At 41.6% G+C, this 23093-nt stretch overlaps 1 protein-coding gene across 1 annotated transcript in view; it reads right to left on the bottom strand.

Annotated features, from left to right (window-relative positions):
- C9H1orf21 (chromosome 9 C1orf21 homolog) overlaps positions 1-23093 on the bottom strand; it is a 218308-nt gene that overhangs the window by 108056 nt on the left and 87159 nt on the right. Inside the window, exon 3 of the mRNA XM_036912564.2 lies at positions 2240-2334. Within this exon, the coding sequence (XP_036768459.2) occupies positions 2240-2334 (95 nt within the window). The remainder of the gene's footprint in view (positions 1-2239; positions 2335-23093) is intronic.

The following is a 23093-nucleotide window of genomic DNA, read 5'->3' as shown; positions in this document are numbered from 1 at the left end:
TGTCATATAATCCTCACAACAGCACCGTGAGGCACTGTCTTGTCCCCCACCAGATGGGCAGGGTTAGAGAAGTGACATAACTTGATCCTGCCATGAACAAGTGGCAGAGCTGAGAATTGAACCCAAGGCAGTTTCTGCCTCCAGATTATGTTGCTGAGCCCCTAAACTTCAATGGTTTCAAAAAAAAAAAAAAGCATCTTTTAAAAAATACTTTGGCTTATATCTCAAATCATTTTTTGAAACATAAAAAGTTTTGACTGTTAGATTATTTTAATGGATGTAACAATAAACAGTTGTTAAATACATTTCATCCATCTTCCAATGTAAGCTTCAACTTTAGGAGGCTAATAGTTTTCTCAAACAACACCCATGGTCGATACATTTGAAAGGATGGAGCAGGTGAGAAAGATAACATACTACCAGGTAAGTGACAATCATTTAATCTTGAAAAGTAGTCTAGAAATCTCAGAGCCAAAGATAACCATTCATTCCCCAGTTTCAATGCAAGTCTTTACACACTTGAAAGCTCCTGTTGGTAGCCTGGACTCTGATTGGCTGGCAGAGTAAAGGGATGTGGGGCTGTCACAGCTAATCCACAAGTAAGACAGACGAGAAATTTCTCTTTTTGGTTCTCCACTTAGTCTTTAGTCTGCACAGAAAAGCGTTAGTGCCGATTCTGGTCACAGTGCTGTAAAAGAATGTACTAGCACCAAGGAGCTGACAGATTATAAAATAGAGAAAGAAGGAAAAAGTTGTCTTGGCCCTAAATATGATGAGAACACACTGAAGAAATACTCTCAAGTTCTAAGACAAAAGTCATTAAGATTCAGAAATACAAGTATGTGAAGAACAGATGGACACTAGTAGTTTTACAGCCAAGAAATAGCCCCTGCCAGACTGGTCACCAATGTCTCTAGGTTTCAGTGGCAATATTATTATTAAAGATAAGATTTATAACTCAAGCTGAAATTTTGTCAAGCAAAGAAAACCCTGATTTTCAGTAAAATAAAGTAGAAAAATGACAACTGATGCCTCAAACCAAAAAAAAATTTTCATGTAAGAAGTCTGATAATATTCACTTCCATTATTTCATCATAGCTACCTTTTTCTGGATTTAAGTGTAAATGTTAAAATATACCATAGGCATGATGATTCTGTGCTAAGCAATACCTTAAAGTCCAAATCCCGTTTATGAAGCAAAATTTTATTATAGAGTATTTTCACTCCTTTAAAATGATCTACAATATTCAGTTGGTAATACATCAGTATTATGAGTTGCATATCATATGTTCAGAAAAGAATAAGGGGAAGAGAATTAGCCCATTATGTCCATTTTTGTATCACGGAAAATGATAGCCTTAAATACTCATGAACACTGGTTAATATTCTGTAAACTCCCTCTGCCGTTTCAGAAATCATCAAAACAAAAAGCAAATAATGGCAAAAGAAGTTTAAGTGAAAATATTATATGACACTGCCAACCTCTTAAAAATACATTCACCTGAACATACAAAAAAAATAGCAAATAATCCCCAAATAAAATATAAAAACAATCTGTCCTATACACCTGAATACAAATTTTTAATAATTTATAACGTCTTTTAAGTAATCAGCTAATATGACAACTAAATATTTTTACAGAGGTGGAATATTAAGGTGGTATGTGCATTTTGATTCACCTTTAAGAAAGAGGCTCCCAACTTTCTGTTTCCGATCACTATAAAACATTAACTCAAAACCCAACATATCTTTAACACTGAATGTGAGGTACTGACTATTTTGATAGGAGACCTTTCTTGAAAGCACATTATTTTCCTCTGAAAGGCAACTTCCTCAACAACACTACATAACACTACATGTTCAGAATAATGAAATTTAGCCATTCATCCTGACCTGGATAAGAGTTAAAGGAAGTGGAGAAAAAGACAAAAAAAAAAGTTCTCCTCCCATAAATTTCAAGCCTACTTCATGATTTCTCCTTTGAATTTAGCCATCTTAAAACATTACTAATTTTGCTATATTTCCCCTGGAGCACTCTCTATCAAGATTCAAGAAAGGCTTATTCAGAAGCAAACAGGATACAGGAATAATGGTGCAGCTTCCAGGCAAGCTATAAATAGCGAGAACATTTTCAAGAAATCTTGTGCCAATGTGTAAGCTGCAGCTTAAACATGCAGTGCAGATTTTATTACAATGGTGTCACCAAAATTCATTGTTATATGAGAAATTCAATTCTTACCAAGTTTTCTTGGTTCCTGGCTGCTACTTTCTGCTCCTCTTCTGCCCCATTTTTCATGTATTTGACCTCTTCCACTGGTTTGATTCTATACTCATCTAAGTATCAAAAAAAGAAAATATATTTTATAACTTTTTCGCAATGGTAGAAAAGAGCATAATTTGTTAGACCCTTTCTTTTCCCTGTGGCCTTTATTCATGGTTCATTTGAACAATCTGGAAAAAGCTTCACCAGCCTCTTTGAATGATGTGCTTTCCTCTGTCTACTGGGAAAAGCTCAGCACCACGAGGCCAGCTGATGAATGTGACACTGCCTGGTCTTTTCACAGAAGAAACGCAGGTAATTCCAGCTCTAAAGACTGTTTGGAATTTGCACATATTAGGGCATATCACATAATGATCTAAGGAAGATTTTTTTCCATGAGAATATTATGGAAATTTTACGCTCACAGTTCAAAATGTCTGTGGCGGCAACTTTCAGTAGTAAGTTCGTACCTCAATTTCTCTCTTTTGGAGAAACAAAGTACTCTTAAAGAGGCTCATTGATCGGTAAATAAATATAAACCATCGGGAATTGAAAATTTCCTATTTGTGATCCCCATATTAAACATAGAGCAATTTGCAATTACTTCATATGCTACGCACACACACTTTAAACTCTGTAAAGTCTCATGCATGAAGAACCACAGTACCCAACGGTTCTAACGGGTATATTACTCAATGGATATGGAGTACAGTGGCGCATGGATGGGACCTTGGCTTCACAACAGATGCCAGTATATACACCATCGGACAAACTCAGGAAAACCTGTAGCTAAAGCTCTTCTCCAGGGGAGAGGTTTGCCGATGATGATTATGACATGTTCATCAGTTTCCTGTCACTAGGAAATGACTTGGGCACACTAACGTAAAAAATGAGTGAGTTCATCTTTAATCCAATTTGTTGGAAAAAATCACAGGAATTACGGAATCAGAAAATTTCATCAACCAGCAAACTGATGATTGCCTGGCCTATGGCATGGAATAATGTCTATGATAGGCTACCTGAGAGACAGATGTCTATTACCAAGAGGGCGCGTATTTCAGTTCAGGGAGTCTGCAATGTATATTTTTTATTGCCAATGATTAATTTAGTACAATGACTATATCCTTATTTAATTTTTTGCCTTATCAGTTATAATAACATTTCCTATATAGTTTCAGGCTTCCTCATTCTATCCCTTAATATGCACTACCCCTAAGGACTTTTGTTAAAGTCACATTTCTCTAAATAATTATGCTGTCCAAATGTTTCTCTAAATTATCATCCTTATGAAAGTAATGCATTTGTATATATCTGAACAAAGACCCCTGTTTGTGGCTAAACCAGTTGTTTTTTCCACCTGACAATTCAAGGCACTTATGGATTCCGCTTCCTTCTCAAGAAATTAGACTGTTAGGAGGTCACAGAAACAAGCCCTTAGGAATGCCAAGTCATAAATGTACTAACAAGGTAATCAGTGGATCTTGATCCACAGTTACAACACAAAAGAACTTCACATTCCTATTTGGTATTCAGAAGAGAAAAAAATGAAAGTAAATGAACAAAAGCACATTTGATTAAGGATCATTTACTCAGAAGTTGGGAAAGCACTTGTTAATTTTAAAAAAAAGAGACACTGACACATTTTGCCTCTAATACAATTATACAGAGATAAAAATAAAGGTAAGAAATGAAAGTTAAAGATGGGCCTCCTTAACCTCAGTGTGGGACATATATTAATATTAATAAAGCAGGCTGTGCTTGCATAATTACTAACATTTAACTGAACTAAACTGTGATCTTTATTACTTATGGTAAGTCCTAATTATTTAAATATAAATTATATAGACACATACATAGATGTTTTTAACACAATTTCAGTGGATTCTATGATTTTGTCTATAGAACCCAAACCCTCACATGATGCGATGGAGAAAGCAACATTTTAGGACCTACGCAGAGCCTGCTGAACGATGGCCCTTTGCCCACTGCAAAAGGTCTGTCCTGGAGAGGATCAGCCTTGCCACACTGCCTCCCATCCGCCAAGCCACAGCCCACGGCAGACGCTCTCTGAGCAGCTTAGCAATACTCAGTCTTCATTTTCTTTTTATCCCTCCAGGGAACACAACTGAATTGAAAGTAGGAGACAAACAGTATTTTCCCTCAATGAACAGAAAAGCCTCTTTCAAACCAATGTTTTCCCAAATGCAGGCTTTTCTTTTTTTTTTTTTTAAATATCAAGACATAATCATCACCCATTTAGAAAGAGGATAAGTTTTAGCATCTCATTAACAACCACGGCTGGCCAGCCAACACTGCTCGAAGGACACACTATGAATGGATACAAAGGAAGAAAAAACAAACAGCCACACCACAAAGCCAGACCTATCATTATGACTTATATGCTGCACAAAACCCAGCGTGGTATCAAACAAAACAGCCAGCAAGATCCTTAGATAAACCGCAATTTATACAAAGCAAATACTTCAAAATGGTCTGTCAACTTTCTCAAAGGCTGGAGCTGGGAATGACGATGTCCATCTGGAAACAGACAACTCAGCAACGAATGTGTCACACATTTCCACGGCGATGCAGCCAGTGGGAACTCACCAACAGGCCCCTGCATGGATGAACGGAGCATTTGGGGTTTTAACAGTGAAATAACCACTACAGAAATCCAGTTTTCCTTTTGTTTAAAGCACAGGGGAATCAAGGCAGGACTTTAGGCCCCCTGAATCTGATCCCACGTTGGAGGCAATTAGCATGGCCCCTGGTACCAGCCAGACAGCCCTGGCAGCAGAGCCATGTGCCAACCGGATTAAGAGGAGGGAGAAGCAGGGCTGTCTTCCCTGGGCTCCCTCACACCTGTTCACTACTTTTCTTTTCTTCTTGCTAATCTTGTCAGGTGGCTTATTAACATGCACGTCAGGAACAAGTAGGCTGACGCCCTGTTCAGAACATGCTCCCCATTCTCTCTATGTAAACAGTCTCAGGCTGTGCTAGTCAAAACAGATCTGGGGTAAAAGCAATGCTAGTGATAATTTTAGCATTTTATTTCTCAGAATACATCAGAGAGAGGACGCATTGTTTTGTGGCAGCTCCGTTATGTAGAAGACACAGTTTCCCACCAAACCTCTGTACCTCACTTGTGACATAAAGTATATATATGGATATAATGTTAAGGTTTTTAAGATCTAGGAAGGGATCAATTGGCTGGACTTGCTCTAGGCAGTATGGAATCCTCCCTATTTTCTAGGTCCTGTCAATGCTTGCCTAACAACTCACTGGCCCTATCCCAGTTCTTTCAAGCTTTGCAAATAGAAGACCTGCTACAAGGTAACATTTATAACCAATGAAACGGACTTTAAAATGAGTCAGTCAGACGGAGATGGTGCTACAGTGAGCTTAGACTGCCAGCATTATTAAAAAGCTAAGAATTTTCATAAATGTACATTTAGATGGGGAAGGAGAGAGAAAGGCAGAAGACCCATATGTATGCTACTCTCTGAGGTAAGAAGGGATCTTACAGTTGTTTTCTAAAAGGGTGAAACTGGCATCTACTTTCGTACCTTCCTTCTTTTTCATACCCAGCCCTCTTTTGATCAAAGAAACGTATATGATAATAAATCCCATCTCTTCCAGGGCTGTTTGAATTTCAAAAGTCCTGTGCTAATGTCCTCGTATTAAAATAGCCCAACATCTGGGCATCTCAAATGGACTTTGGATTGCCTGTTTGTCCAGAATTTGCATTAAGATTATCTGATAAACTAATTATTATTCGATGCTCAAGAAAATACAAGTGCTTGGGAAAGGACGTACAAGAAATATTTATAAAAATACACCGATTTTACCAAAAAATAAAATAAAAATAGTCTACCTAATAGCATAAACACATTCCCCTTGGGTTACTACCACTGAACATCCTATCTCTCCAAGCTAACTAAATTCAGGTCCTAAATCCTGGTACAACTTCAGATTCTTGCCTAGGATCTTTGTTTCCTTACCTGGTAGGATTTTTCAAGAGATGAATATTCACAGTGGCTAAGAGGTTGGCCTGTAGAGTTAGAATGCCTAGCCATATGGCCTTGGGTAAGTTATTTATCCTTTCTGTGCCTTGATTTATTCAGCCATAAAATGGGAATATTTACATTATCAACTAACACAAGAAGTCACATAAACTAATATATGAACACAGTGCCAAGTCTACAGTGAATGCTCAATAGATGTTAGGTGCTGCTTTAGAAAACTGTTCGTTCTGCAGGAAACACTATTCCTAATGCATAAAACCTACCAAGGTATAAAAACAAAAATCATAATGTAAACATCAATAATTTAACCAGAAATTGTGACTTAATCATATAAACAAATGAGAAAGGGAAGTGACAAGGGGGTTTATCTTCCATATGCCCACAAACTATGTGCATATATTTTAGTTATAATATAAAATAATTTTAGAACAATAAACGACTCATGACTGGAAAAAGAAAAGAGATCATTATTTAAGTGAAACCAGGGGTATAACAAGATAATGCTCCTCTCTCCCTTTACATCTGCACTCGGTTACTGCCACTGGCACAGCTCCCAGTTTCAGCCTACCTTCAGGGCACAGAACAGGTGAGGTTCAGCTTAGAACAGGCAGAATGATTGTTTTTGAGCAAGAAGTGTAGAAGCTGCTCTAAAGAAAACAACTGTGGGCAGAAAACCCTTTCCTGGAAAGGCAGAGAGAAGGCAGAACACTGACACTGCAGATGGAGGATGGATAGATGGGTCAGCTGCCCTGGGAAAATGTGGCCTTTCACTTGGGAGGACCCCACCTCATCAGCCACTCATGTACCTCCATTGGTTTAGTCATTCAACAAACATTCATTAACTGTCTGCTATGTGCAAGGCCCTGGTCTTTCTCAGGGACTCATCACACGCAGTCCACTGTGCTTGGCGTCTGTGTTCCCGTTTTCTTACTCACAGTGTCTGGTATACAGAAGGTATTTCATAAAGCCTTTCTTGAGAAGGAGAGAGACCGGGGAGCTGGCCTCAGTTCACACATGAAGAGACATTTTCCCTCATCGGTGCTTCGGTCCTGTTTGTCTCAGGGGTTCATTTATTTATTTTTACTGCTAGATTCTCCAAGGAAGAAAAGTTTTATATCTCTAATGAAAAGGGAAAAATTCCAATACGATTCTTTGCATTTTGCATACACGTGCAATGGGTGTGAACCTGCTCTTTCAAGTATACCTCTGGTCTGTGGCTTTCCTCAATGTGAAATCCTTAGGCTTCTGAGCCAAAATTCATGTTATTCCTCCATCTGCCATTTCTTTCCCATTCTCTCCATTGATTCAAAGACTACCTAGCTCACATCTCCTTACAAGATCTGTTTAAATCCCTCTTCTGCCTCCACATTTCTCAAGTTCTCACTGGTTTCTTCTAAAACTCACCAAAAAGTCCCTTAGATTTCTTTCCTTCATATGTGAGGTGACTTACACTAACTGCAAACTGCTTCTAGCTCACAGTAGAGCTGAATCTTCCAAAAAAATTCTTATTCTTTTGGACGCTGACACGGAACATTTTTGGGCCATCCCTGAATTCAAAGATGGCTGAGTTGCAGAAAGAAGGTCTCTGTGTTAGGGAGAGACTTGGAAAGTGGCAGTACAAAGTTTTTATAACTAGAGTTCCTGACACAACATACATTTGTTTCTGCTTTACTCTAGTGAAGGCTTATATAAACTGCAAGCCTCTAAGTAATTATAAAATGGATTGCAGCAATATTTATATGGTTAGGTATACCATAGATAATACATAATACAGATATTTTTATTTTTGTAGCTTGGTTCAGGATTTAGCAAAAGCCCCTTAATCACAGAATATCAATCTGACTTTCTAGGCCCAGCGGCTTTGTACTTTAAGAACATCTTGAATACCTGTCGGGGAGGATGTAGTATCTTCTCACACCATAGCACCTCCCCTCAATTGTCTCCCCAACCCTCAATGCCTAGAGAATCAGGCACTTTCATTGATGAAATATGCTGGAATGGCACAGAAGACCAATTTTTTCATGTCCCACTAATGACTCTCAACCATTTGGAATTGGGGATGTGGAAAAGCCAAAGGTCAGCTTAGGAACTAAGTTACTGGTGTTTTCTAACAATGAGTACAGTTCAAAGTAAAACAAAACAGAACAAAACAAAAACCCCAACAAACACCAGTGTTTGAAAAGTTTGCACTTCAGAGTGCATTTTGCACAGAAACTACATAAGAAGAGACAGTTTCATTTCCACCCCACTCCATGGAAATCCATTTAATTTAACGCAGCTGAACCATTCATTAGAATCATCAACAATCTTGCTACGAAGTCTTGGGAAGAGGTAGTCATGTGACTTAGGAAGACAGAGAAAAGAGAAAGGCACACTTCCTTCTCTTTTCTTCCTTGTAAGGCCTGAACTGGGTCAATGTTTTAAACAGGTAAAGTCTGCCTTTGATATCAAAGAACCTCCTCTTCTGAACGTCTAAACCCATCTTCTATATCCGTGAGACCCTCTCCCCCAGGCTTCCACTGAGTTCTGCAGCTTTTCTAACCCCAGCCTCTGCTGTAGCATTCCACTAAGGCCTATCTCAAAGGTCATTTTTCAAACTTACATCTACTCAGACATTTTTGGGTGCCCAGACAAATTCTGTGTCAAATTAGGAATCTCTGATTGGTACACTTCTAAGGAATGCAACCTAAAGGGGAAAAACAGGCTGGATGATGTGTGTGATGGCTGGGAGTGGGAAGAGGGGGCCATACGTACAGGGCAGGAAAGTCACTGACAGGTAAGCCAGTCTCACCAGGCCTTTATCCTTTGCAGGTTGCTAAGCTTCCTGCATTTGTGGGTTGCCATTGTTGATCAAATTTGGAAAAACTTTAGCTAGTATATCTCCCTCCCTCCTTTCCTTTATATGGCTTGTAAATGGTGGGGCAGTTTGGCTTCAGAGCCCATGTTGGTAACTAGCCTATCACTTGATTCCTATCACTTTTGAACTTGTTTCCCTGCTCCTACCATACTCATCCCAAAATATGGTTCTGTGTTTCTTATTCTGCAGCAATAGGTCAGCACCTAATACCTCTTGAACAGAATTTTGTTGCAGAGGCATTAAAAGAGCACAGAATAGTGAAGGCGCTGATGACTTCAGTATATCTAACCCTGAAGTTCATGTCTAAACTCCTCATCTGGAAAGTGTTTATTCAGTACAGAGTGAGAACCTACTATGTGCTGGGCTCTGTGACCAGCAATGTGGAGGGTATGGGATAGAGGCAACCAGAAAAGAGGGCCCAAGGGAAAACCAGCTGTCTTGAGGGGAAGGCTCACACTTGGAGAAGCCCTCTGCTCCCTGGAGCACATTCCTCAGCACATGCAGACTGACCACATTCCGCTTGGCCACAGCTCACCAGGGCGCCTCTAAATCTGGAATGGCCTCATGCACAAAGCAGAGACTCAGTTGAAGGACCACATGTACCATTATCAATTCTCTGAGTCAGGCATTCCCTTAACGATAATTACTGTGTCCTTATTTTGTAGAAAGTGATTTCTCCCCTTCCAGTGTAATAGTTATTATTAGGCAATTTCTAGGGTAATTATGAACTGCCCATTCTAAATGTTTTGAACATCTCTAAAACAAAGCTTTGGTGCATTTAATATAAAATATTCTAGTACTTTTCAGAGTGTATCAAATCAACCTAATAAAGGAAAACTAATTTCAAAATAACATTGATCCATTCAATTCTAATGCTCTAAAAACATAAGTTGTTCAAAAGTAATGAGCAGGCAATTTACATTTTTAGACATTATATTTGTGGCAATTAGACAGGGAGGTCTCTGGCCACTGGGCTTCTACTACGATAAATATGAAGACAGACATATATGTACATGTCCCCAGTTACGATATTTCATAATCTAAACATGTCAGTGGCACCACTAAGAGCAGAAATTCTCATGGGCTATTGCATCCTTATTCACTGCTGAAACCTGACACTGGTGTATATTTGAAAACCAAAGATCAGTGGCTTTGTGTGGTGCCGGCTCCATTTAGTCTTGCTTCAGATGTATAAAACCCACTTCAGCACACCCTCACTATTCAAGGGTATCATACTTTAAAAAACTATTCTATGAACTGAAGGGTGAAAATGGCATATAATTTTTATTTTAGTTTGATGTTTCCAAATTGACTGGTGATACTGAATACTTTTTCCATGTGTTGATCACATTTGAAGAAATCTCTTTTCATATCCTTTACCCTTTTTTCCTTATTGGAGTTGTGGTGTTTTTCTTATTGACTCTGCTACGGGCTCTGTATAAACTACATCTATTTACAGACACGCTTTTGACCCAAAAGGATCTGGGCAAACACACCTCTTGATTTTAGTTCAGGCATGAGGAAGTGGATGGAACTACCTGGTTTCTGTCTTTGAGTCGAGTGCTGGGTATCCCCTTCTGTCCTGTGTTTCCTTCTCGACTTCAGCACCATTTCTTGAGCACCCACTACATGCCAGAGAATGAAGTACTCAGGCCTGGGGTGATGTCTCGGAGGAGAAAGAAGTCCCTCCTCTGACAGCGCTCACAGCCAGTCAGGGGGATATAGGAAAATTAGGAGGTGCAGTGTCCACAGCCCTGAGAAGCACACATGAGGTGGGGCAGTGCTCGAACAGAAAGGCGGGACCCTCTAAGCAAGGCTGGGGAGAGTCTTGGAGGAGGTGACATATCTCAACGGAGTCCTGAGAAACACTAGTGTGTGTGGGAAGGTCAGATTCAGGCAAGTAAACAATGGACTCAGGGGCCAGAGAGAGCGTGGCAAACAGGGGTGAGTGCCAGTGGTTCCATATGGCTGACACCCTGAATTCCAAGCAGCACAGAGAGATGTAAAGAGGAGACACTGATAGGGCCAGCGAGCCCAGGCAGACCTGGTGTGCAAGGCCCACTAAGGAGTCCGGCTCCTTTCTGAGGTGCTGAGGACGCCCCCACCAGTGCCCGGCACTGAAGCCACCATTACAGGCTGAGCATCAGTCCTCTGGACTGTCCTCAATCATCCCCTCTGGTGAGTCCCCCACCCACCTTAATCTGAGGTTCTCTGCCTCTCTCTGAAAGTGCAGCAAAGGTGGGACATACATCCTGAGATGGGCCAGCCAGTTGAGAGAAGTGAGGAAGAATACATGAAAAAGAGGGGAAAGAGCCAGAGGGGGAAGCCACAGAGGCTAAAGCAGCCGGAGTCTGTGCTGGAGTCAGCAGGTGGGGTGCTGGTGGGGAGGGGGCATAACATGCAACATCCGCCAGAACCTGCTTCCTGCCTCCCCCAAAGGTGTGCCTTCTACTGGGGGTGGGGGTAGGGCAGCGGGTGACATGGTCAGGCAGGGGGTGGAGGCGACCTATTCTAGGAGCTAAAGAGGATGTCAGGATGCCACTGAATCTGATCCCAGCTCCTCTCCTGGGGTGGGACAATGGCGGGCACAAGGGACGGAGCACTGGTTTCAAAAGCCTTTCTCTTCCGGACCTGCCTGTGTGACGTCCCAGCTGCGGGCCACGGAGGCTGCATCTGAGCGAGCCGAGGGTTGTGTGCACAGAGGCTGCTCTGTCCCTTAGCATCCTTAGGAACTTGTCCATGTCTTCTAGATGACAAGATGAGCGGTGCCCTCGGCAGCAAGGATGAGAGTGATAAAGCTTCTCTCACTATAGCACCTTCAATAATTAAGATGGAACCTGCAGGCCCCATTCCCAACTTAATCATTTCAGAGGCCAGACAACATGTGTCCTTCATTCATTCGGGGTTCGTTATTCCGTGACCAGAGAATAATGCTATCTGCTCATGAAAGGCCCCCAGACATTCATCTTCTGACAAGCTCTGGCCAAACACACAACCAGATCCACATCCAACCTGGATTCCTTGAGGAACCCACCTGCAAACCGAGGCTTTCAGATGGGGGCTGGGGCTTAATTTCTGGACCATACAGTAATAATTTCCGACCCAGAAGCGGAATGAGTGGCTGAGGAGGACTCAGAGCTGCTCCCAGAGAGGGAGGTCGTGAGTGGCTGCTCCAAGAGCAATTTATCAAGTTTCTCCAGAGCCCCACGCTGGCTCATTCTCCGCACACCGCAGACCTGCTGACACGCTTGTCAAGTTGGAGGCCGTCTAAGTCTTCTCCGCTACTCTTAGTGGGGTTTCCGTTATCCTTGATAACCATTCTAGATAAAAGTCTGCCCTGTCTTCTGTCCTCCCCACTGCTTTGATTTAATCCTCATGTCAGCCCTGTAAGGCTGGTATTATAACCCCCTTCCCACAGCTGCAGAAATTAGGCTGACCAGGGGCAGTGCTGGTCAAACCCAGACTGGTCAGAGTCCAGGGCCAGGCTCTTAACCACCAAGTCAGTTTTTTTTTAAACTACAAAGCACAGGAAATAATTATGTTGGGAGATGATACAGGCATCAAGTATGAATGGATTCAGAAAGGGAACAAATCTGTAAATTACAGAGATACAAATAAAAGTTATAAAGACACCTAATCTTCATGCGTATCATCAGGGAAACTGCTGGACCCTCCATGCCATGTCTCTGGAGTCTTATCAGTGGAGGACACCATCCCTGTGACCCTGGAGTCAGGAATGAATATGCCATCAGAGTCGGTGCTGTGAAACCTTTCATGAAAATGGTGATTTGACCATCGCTGCATCTAATAGAAGAAAACTAGAGTTTTTCTTCAACATATAGTAATTACTGCAATGTCTTTACAAAAATGTGTTACTTTGTAAAGGCCTGTGCTATATTACTACGATTTTGATATATTATCTTAGCATAAGACCAAGCAATAGATCAAGGACCCCTTATTTCACAGGAGAAGTGAGGAGGAGGAGAAGGGATAGAAAGAAGAGCAGTCAGTCATAAAGCTCCTTAATGTTCTGGATACAGTTCTGAACACTTGATAGACGACAACCCGTTTAATACTCGCAGTGGCTCTCTGAAGTAGAACCGCTAATATCGCCACTGTATAGATAAGGGAACTGAGGCACAGAAAGTTCATTCCTCTAGCTGCACCATCCAATGCTTGGTGGGACCAAGGCCAGCCTTGAACACAGACAGTCTGCCTCAGACCTCATGCTCTATTCAACTTTCCCACAAAGGCAGAGTAAAGTGAATATCTGATAAAAAGGTAAATTCTCTTTGTCTATTGATGCCCATTACAGAACTATAACAACATGTTATCACAACATGTATCCTTTCCTTGAATGGAAGTCACCCTTAAGGTAAACCTTTCAGATCAGGCATTTTAAAAATGCACAGTCATAAAATAAGATCTAAAATAAACACAAACAGTAATATTCTTGCTGGTAAACTGTAAAGCATTAACAGCAAATAGGAAAAGATACTAAAAGAGTGGCTCACATGCCCTCCTTTGCGTGCAAAGTTAATAAAATTCCACCGTCATCAAGAGGGCTTGAAACGTGACTTGTTTTTCTTGACATGGAAATAAATTTCTGCTGATTCATGTGCTGTCAGATTTTCACTACCATTCAAGATCAATGGTCACGATTTGCAGGATAGCAAGTCAGCATTAAGAAATCAGAAAAACCATTCCAGAAGCCCTTCTCCATTTAGGGTGGCTGCCACAGAGTCATCCCAAACACTGAACAATTTGGCCAAAGGGTATATGTGTGTGTGTATGTGTGTGTGTTAAGTCCATCTTGATGTATCATCTGACTTAATTCTTTTAATTGGGTTCTGACTGAAGTGGATTTCTGTTAAGGGAAAGATTCTCAGACAGTAACTAGGACAGAGAAGAGTATTTACACTCGAGTACTCTAGCACCCAAGTGCCAAGGCACCTCACTGATGGGAGCTGTGTGAGGCCAGATGGGCTTGTGAGCTTTTGTGATGCAGTCTGGCGGTGGGGTGAGGAGGTTAGTATGACAGCAGCTGTGGTCTGTACTTACCCAGGAAAGAGCTAAAAAGAAGAAAAGAATAGATACAGCTAGGAACAGAAAACCCCACAGAGGCTGGGCTGCAGAGGAAAGTTTGGCAGAAGATTGGACAAAGGGGAGATTTTTGAAGTAGTCAAAAAAAAAGGCACTAGAGTGGCAGAGAACTAGAGATTTATAGGAGCATTGCAGTTATATCGTGCTGGTTTAGGAAAGGGATGCCTCTTTGGGATTCTTTGAGATTATTCAGTAAAAGTTTAAATTGATTTTCAGTGATCTTTAGTGTTTCTTTGAATATGCCCCTGGAGTGAAGCTGGCTTCTGAGTTCAACAGCCATTAGAAATAATTCAGGGGCAGCAACATCATCAACAAGAATAGGATGACAATGGATAGGGTAATTTTCAGGTAAAGTAATTTCCACACATATACCCTTTTTTTATAGGAGCACTGCAGTTATATCGTGCTGGTTTAGGAAAGGGATGCCTCTTTGGGATTCTTTGAGATTATTCAGTAAAAGTTTAAATTGATTTTCAGTGATCTTTAGTGTTTCTTTGAATATGCCCCTGGAGTGAAGCTGGCTTCTGAGTTCAACAGCCATTAGAAATATTTCAGGGGCAGCAACATCATCAACAAGAATAGGATGACAATGGATAGGGTAATTTTCAGGTAAAGTAATTTCCAATGTTACAAGCACTGGCACTTAATCTTTAAAATGGAGAAACACAGCTAAGATACCATTTGGGATAAAACAGTACAGCTTCTCTACTTATGAAAAGTATTCATGACTTACTGTCACAGCCGATCTTATGAAAGAAACGCTTACATTCACGAAGAACGGTCCTGGACCACCAGGAAGAGCCCTCACCCCTCATGGAGGGGAGGAAGATGAGGGCTCTTGCTCTTTTTTCTCCTTTGGAGGCACAAGTCTGTACCTCTTCTCACAAGAGCTTCATTCACATAAAACAGAAGATGATTTCCAGTTGCTATGAATGGGCAAGTTATTTTCCCTTCTGAGACTCAAGTGTGTTCTGACAGCAACAAAGAGTAGCTCTTTAGGAATAAAGTGTCTGGGTGAGGGAACAGCATGTTCCGGGATGGCTCGAGGTGGGTGGCACGGTAAGTAAGGACACACTATCTTCCACGACCTGACAGCCTGTTTTAGCAACACACTCTGCTCAGTTTGTTTGTAAATGATAGTCATTTTGAATATTTATCTTTTGGGGAGAGAGATGACAGTTCATTCATAAGGGCATCTGAGAGGTCCAATTAAATTCAAATCATCTAAATTGTGAGGCAGCAATGAGAGCCTAAGAACAGAGCTGAGATGGTCCTCAGGGACCTCTAGCCGCCATCTAGATGGAAGCCACTCCAATATAGATCACAATCTAGAAAGTTCTCAAAGCTAATGTGCCGTTTTGCCTCCTCAAGGGGGATGTAGAACAGCAAAGGAGAACTGGTGTATCATCTTATACCTGTTAGAATGGCTATTAACAAAAAGACAAGAGGTGACATGTGCTGGTGAGGATGTGGAGAAAAGAGAACCCTTGTGCATTGTGCAAATTGGTGCAGCCATTATAGAAAACAGAACGGAGGCTCCTCAAAAAATTAAAAATAGAATTACCACATGACCCAGTCACTCCACTTCTGGGTTATCTGAAGAAAATGAAATCAGATTCTTGAAGAGAGATCTGCACCCCCATGTTCACTGTGGCGTTGTGGAAACGACCTAAACGTCGGTCATGAGAAAAAAGGAAATCCTGCCATTTGTGACAACATGGACGGACCTTGAGGGCATTATGCTAAGTGAAATAAGTCAGAGAAAGACAAACACTGTATGATCTCACTTATATGTGATATCTGAAACAGTGGAACTCACAGAAACGGAGAGGAGAATGGTGGTTGCCAGCAGCTGGGGCGGGTATGGGAAATTGAGACATGTACGTCCAAGGGTGCAAACTTCCAGTTATAAGATAAGTTAGTCCTGGGGATGTGATGTACAGCATGGTGACTGTTGTTAATAATACTGTATTATATACTTCAAAAGTTGCTAAGACAGTAACTCATAAAGGTTCTCACCCCATCAAAAAAATGTAATTACGTGAGGTGAGGGAAGTGTTAACTTTCTAGTGGCAATCATTTTGCAATATGTGTGTGTATCAAATCATCGCTGTATACTTTAAATTTATATGACGCTACATGTCATTACATATAAATAAAGCTGGAAAAATACTTTTTTAAAAAAAAAGAACTGCTGCAATTTCTAAGACTTTGGATGATTTAAATCAGACAGTGTCAATGTATATGTCACAAAGCACCAAAGGCCCCCATACAATTCTGCACAAACAGGCCAAAGGAGAATTTGGGAGGAGGGCGCATATGGAGGCACAGAACATAGTTCCCTAACACATCACTGCTTGCTTTCTGCTGCTTTCATGAGATGCTGCTTGTACCCAAAGGCCTGAGTGACGCACAATCTCAGTGTTCAAAGATGTTCAAGTGTAATGCATGACCTGGACATGGCCCAAAGTTTTTTTTACCTAGGGGTCCATCTGAAGCAGCAGATACATAGTGCAAAGAGGCCTTTCAACTGATCAAGGCCAAGGTGTGATAATGGTTTCCCACTGCTCCTGTGGGATCTGACAGAGATGGACCCCAAGTTTGGGGGTCTTAGCAGCACATACCCAATGCAACACATGCCAGACTAGAAAAGCAAGAATTACAGGCTCACTGCCTTTCACATCGCCTCAGCTTCCAGAAGACTCTCCATTACCACTGGAGGCAACTGTTCCACATGCAGGGGGCCACAGCACCCTGTAAGGTGTGGGCTTCAGGCCTTGAAATCCTTCCTGTGCTGGGACTTCAGAGCCCCTAACTAAGTGGGGAGGGTCTGGGAACGGCCTTCTGCCTCCTCAGCGATGCTCTGTGGGCGGACCTGGCCTTGGCTTAGGAGCCTGCTGCCTTTCCTTCCCCTCCCAGTTGGCCGTTTGACTCTCTTTGTAATCTCACCTTCCGTTTTCTGTCAGCCCCTCTTCTCCCCATAATCTGCACAGGCAAATCAAACCATCAAAAGCCCAAGTTTCTACAAAAAGTGAAGGTATCTAACAAGAAGTCACAAGATAACTATTATCTTCTCAAAAGCAGGGGTCTTTTTCTGTAAAATTCTCATGAGCACCAACGAGTGTCTTTCTGTGGAGCACCGGGATTCTGACACTGTTACAGGTGGGGGAGGTTGGGTGGGTGGGGGTGGGGGCAGGAAGACCAGTAAGTGCACTGGTGTAATTCTTTCCTTGAAAGGCAACAGTGCAAACTGGAAAAGAGAATCACAATGGGACATTATCTGGGGGGCTTGGTTTGCCTCCAAAGAAATTCCTTTTATGTGTGCATCCATTTTCTCATCTCATAGGATGCTGTTTCTATAAAGATGTAAAAGGTAACTGAATTGGGATGGGGGGCATATTTGAAGCAAAGGAAACAGCAACAGGGACCAAAGCTCAGAGCAAGTCAGGGAAAGAAGCAAGTGGAGCTCAGAGTTCCATCAGGAGCAAAGTGCAGGAATCAGAGTCTGTGATGGGGAAAGAGAGGAGCCGAGGCACAGGGAGAAATGGCCATCAGGGGAAGGGACGGGAGACCAGAAATGTGCATCTCCAGGCGCCTCTGGCCTTCCACCAACTCGCTAAAAATGTCAAAACAAGTCACGTCCAAAGGTCCCTTCACACTCAGGTTGAGCAAAATAAAACACAGTGGTTTCTACTACATCAGATAAAACACTGAGCAGACACTCCTCATCCCAGGAGGTTCTGGGGTCCTGAGGTGACTCTCCTCACCTGCCCAGCCCTGCACCCTTGTACAGCCGAGCCAAGGGAGCGAAAGCAAGGAAGGAAGCACGCTGCTCTCAGAGGCCCAGTCCGCATCAGATAAATCTGCCTCAAGAAGTTAAAAAAAAAAAGAAAAAAAAAATATGACTGTAGGACTTTGACCTTATTATTCCTATAGCCCCATCTTGAAATAGTCTTCATTTGCACAATACTGGGGTTTCCTATTATAGCCCATGTTGCTAAGCCTCAGAGCACGGTCATTGCTGCAGAACGTCCAACCCTCACATCCCGGGAACCGCTAAAGAGGAGGAGCCCCTATTGGCACCAAGTTCCACCTGCTCCTCCGACTCCCACACAGAGGAACCCGAGGACAAGATGGGCTGGCAGGATGCTTATATTTAATCATTCCCCAAATGTATCCCGAACCTGAGTACATCTCACTATCTCCACTGATGTCTCCCTGGTCCAGAGCCCACCCGAACCAGCAGCCAAGCAGTCACCTGCCTCCACTCCTGCCTCTTACAGTCTCTTGCCTACAGCAGACAGAGGAAACCTTTAAATTAAAAACCAAACTCAGACTGCATCACTCTCTTGCTCCCAAGACCATCCACCTCCTGGTTTCTATTAAATTTAGAACAGAATCCAGAATCCACATCTGCGCTCCAGGGCCATACAGCCTAACCCCAGGCTGCCTCTCTGAGTTCCTCACCCACCACTTCCATCCTCAGGGCCTCAGGCTGTTTCCTGGAATTACAGCTGTATCCCACTCAGGGATTTGTCCCTGTTGTTCAACTGCCTGAAACACTGTTCCTGGGTATTCTCAAGACTTGCTCCCTTACTCCAGGTCTCTGCTCAAAACGATTAACAACTCACACTACCCTTCTGCTTTATAAATCTAAAATAGACACCCCATCACTCTCTCTCCCCTTATTTTTCTCACCACACCCATCTCCACATGCCAGTTATTTACTCTCTTTGTTTATTGCTGGAGTCACTCCCTAGGATGTGAACAAAATGAGAGCAGTCATTGCCTTGCTACACAATACATCTCCTAAGAAAAAGCTGGTGTTTAGCAATTGCTCAATAAATATTTCTTGTGATTTTCAGAGATCTATCAGAGCTGAATGCTTATTGGCTTTCACTTTAACACTTGGCCATTTAACAGCTGCATTAGGGGAAACAAAGAAAGTAACAGAGGAGGAAAGCCAGGGTTAAAACTCAAGATCTAAAGACTTTTAAATAGACAATTCTCAAGTGAAAGAAGGCAACAAGTAGTAAAGGATTCTATCGATGAGAAGTAAACGATTAATGAAAAATGTTGTGTTAAAAAGCTGACAAGGTAAGTGCCAAAATGCTGGATGCAACATTAAAAATAAAATCCCATTTCATACATAATCCAATAATTTCTTCTTTGGTCATTGATCAAAATTGACAGTGACATTTATATAGTGAAGCATGGATGCCCGTAGCTAGAAGGGAATTTAGATGTCTTTTAGCTTGTCTTGAAAGTAGTTTTCAAAATGGAAAGGAAACAAAATCTAGAGATTTGTACCAGTTTGGCTTTGTTTTGCAATTTGAAAAAACTCATTAGTTTCACAGATTGCTATTTTAGCACCATGCCTTTTCACTTCACCCTTTTATTCAATTCCTAACAGCCATACACATAGCCTTTGAAAAAATATTTTTAATGAAATATACACTCACATTACAATTTAACCATGGACTGCTATTATTTTTTGGTATCATTACTACAATTACATGAGGAACATTATGTTTACTAGACAACCCCCATCACGGGACTGTTATTTTTAAGGAAGGGGACTGTATACACTGTGTCCCCCCCAGGCTTCCTCCTAGCAGTACCGATGCCCTTCGTCAATGATGGCCTTTTCTAAGAAATTAATTATGCAACCCTTTAAAAATCATCAAACACCATTTTATTGTTTAAAAATGGACTGTTAATTATATGTTAGCAAAATATTATTTATGCATATATTTAATGTTGTAGGCCATGATATTTATCTCTTTGTTATCCTTTAGAATTTGATTTTCTGTAAGTTTTGACTTTCTCTTGCCCTTTCTTAGTCTGGCTGGACCAACATAGTTTAGCTATAGAAATTAATAAACAAAATCACACTCTGAAAGTGACCAGGTGATAGTATAGTAGTTCTTTACAAAGCCAGCATCCTGGGAAGCTAAATGTCCTGTCTGAATTTTGTTTCAAACCATCTTCTATCATACATTTCACTACCCCTTTCAAATAACAGAGCCATTATAACCCACCACTACTTCTCATAAAACTTCACAGAGAAAGTCAGCAGCCAGGATCTCACACTGACTCACAGCTTGCACACCACCAATTTAAGTGTCACTGGGTGAGAGAAATGAAAACCCAAGCAGCCGAGATGGAAATAGGGAGAGCACCCCACATGCTTCCAGCTTCTCACCTTCTAGCTCATGCTTTGAAGCTACAGAAGATACTGGTCATACTTCTAATTTTTTAGGAGAAAAAAGTCGTATCACGAAGCTGTCAACACCTCAGCCAACTCTGAACCATAAGCTGTTAGTTGCTGAATGCTACCACCACCACCATTTTTCTTAAAAAATCATCAAGACATTATCACATATAATCTTTTCAGTGACCCCATGGCTTGAGAGAAACTGAGACCACAGAGTTGTATGAATTGTCCAGTCTGGGGAGCAGGTAATGCTTTGAACATTAACACCTGACACTCCCTTAGGGGTCACCTAAATTCAACCCACTCACTCCCCAGATGTAGAAACTGAAGCTCACAAGTCACCTTACAGTAATTACTCCACAGAGAATCCAAATGCCCCCATTATCTCCAGCCACTAAGTCAACGGCTTCTCCATAAACTGAGCTTAACTAGGCTACAGCCATTCGGTTTGTTCGTTTGAATAAAATCTTCCTTAATATACAGCCCACTCTGCTGACAAGAAATTACTTCTGCAAAGAATTAGTTACAACATCTGAGAAGAACAGAGAGATTGAGACTCAAGTCTCAGGGATGAGGATGGCTCAAGTTCAAGTTAGTAATTCATCAACGCCCACATCAACCTGGTGATCTCTCCTCTCTGGGCTTTGAAATGAAGAGTAAGACAAGGCCTATTAGCTAAAAATAAACATAAGATAAGGAATTATAGCTATTTCCTTCCTTCCAATTTATTCTCAGATCTTAGGCAATCTCTGGGTGCAGGGCTGAAAAAGAGGCAGAAATGAAACTGAACCCTTTAACCAGTGTACCATGAGTTAGCAAAGTCAGCTCTTTCTTCAAAGCCCTGAAGTTCACTGTGATGATTCATGGCGGTGAGGTTAGCACTGAGAGGCGGGAGGCGGGGTGGGGCTTTGCTGTCCGTAAGCATACCTAATGGCTACTCCAAAACCGAGAGAAAGCACTACGCGTGCCATTGCTTCAGTCGCAACAGGTATATGAAAACACAGAATTTTCTCTTAATAATCCAGTGTCTTGAGCACACTGCTTTTCATATTTTATAACCCATGGCAGGTGCTGACTTTAAGTTAGGGAAGTACTTGAAGATAAGGCAGCATGCCCTAGTAGTTGAATGTACAGATTTGGGGACCAAATGGATAGGTTCCTATGACAGCCTATACTTCCTAAGGTATTAGAAGGATTAAATGAATGAATGAATGACAGAACACTTGAAATATGCCTGGCACATAAGATGTACTCAATAAATAAACTTTTAATAAGCTTTCCTGTATTCTTTCATAAACAGCACATTCATATTTGTGTTGACATGCATTACAGTGTGTTTTGAGAAAACTGTTTACTTAATTTTTTAAAAATCTGCTTTAGAAAAAGAGTTGTAGAATATTTGGAAAATATAGCAGAAGCACAAAGCCTCAATGGTGATGTGCACCACCCAGAGATAAACATGCATTGCCTTTCCTGGTAAGCACCTAGAGGCTTTGTTTTCAGTCCGAGGCTTTGTTTTCAGTCCATGCACACAGACATTGAATATATATTGTCATTTGATAAAAGCAGTCATTCTATGTGTATGAGTTTCATGCATATAGTTTTTTCCATGGCACAGAGCATTTTAATTCAATAAAGTAGAAATACTCAAACAAGGAAATGAAGCATCAACTGTAGTAAACTCTGCTGTCCTCTTTTCCCAAAAGTCTACAGTGTTTGGGATTAATTATTTGATTCAGTGAAGTTTTCATTTCGTCCAAGGAACTGCAGAGCCAGACAGAGCCAGACACGCAGAAGAGCTCCCAGCCTCTAAAACAGAAGTGCCCTTGACTTTCCTCTGGCTCAGACCCTAGTCAACAGGAGCTGGCTCAGGAGCCAGGTACAATATGAGGGGGTATTTTCCTACCAGTATTCGGTGACTGTTTGCCAACGACAACAAAAAAATTCTATGTAAAACATGGCCCATAATATCTGTGTGCTCTTTCTTCAGCGTCCTGAAGTTCACTGCCATGGGATGATTCTTGGTGGTGAGGTCGGCGCTGAGAGGCGTAGGGCAGAGGCCTGCCATCAGTGCCAGGCCTCACAAACAACAGGGTGCGATACAGTGGTGCCCGATGAATGCACACCCAGCTGGGCGAGGAAGAGGTAGGCGGGCCAAGGCTTTGTTCTTCCATTACACTGTAAGTTCCTGGAACAGAAGAACTGTATCTTGTACATTAAAAAAAAACTCTTACTATGCCTAACGGAGGACCTTGTTTGTTTCTTCTTTCAAAAGCACATATTTGTTGACTGAAGATCTGAATTCAGCTGAGTTGCGGACCAGACTCTAGGTTAACACAGTACCTGTGTAAATTTGGGCACAGGACTTAACTTCTCAGTCTCCATTCCCTTACCTGTAAGTGGGTGCGACAGCCCTGTAAATAATAGCTATCATTTTTATTAATATCAGTTTATTATTATCAAACAACTTCTACATTGGGTGCTGTGCTGTTAGGCAAGGGTGGTGTGTGACTAAACTATAAGAATTATCTTCAAGGAGCTCAGTCAAAAAGAGGCTAGATTATTCTCTAAAAAGGAAAAAATGTCCTTATTTTCCTATCACCTTTAACTCTTTTCTCTACCTTGAAAGCA

Source organism: Manis pentadactyla, chromosome 9 (assembly GCF_030020395.1).
Source record: "Manis pentadactyla isolate mManPen7 chromosome 9, mManPen7.hap1, whole genome shotgun sequence".
Taxonomy (NCBI): domain Eukaryota; kingdom Metazoa; phylum Chordata; class Mammalia; order Pholidota; family Manidae; genus Manis; species Manis pentadactyla.
Note: the sequence above shows the minus strand (reverse complement) of the source record. Positions and strands in the feature narration are given on the sequence as shown.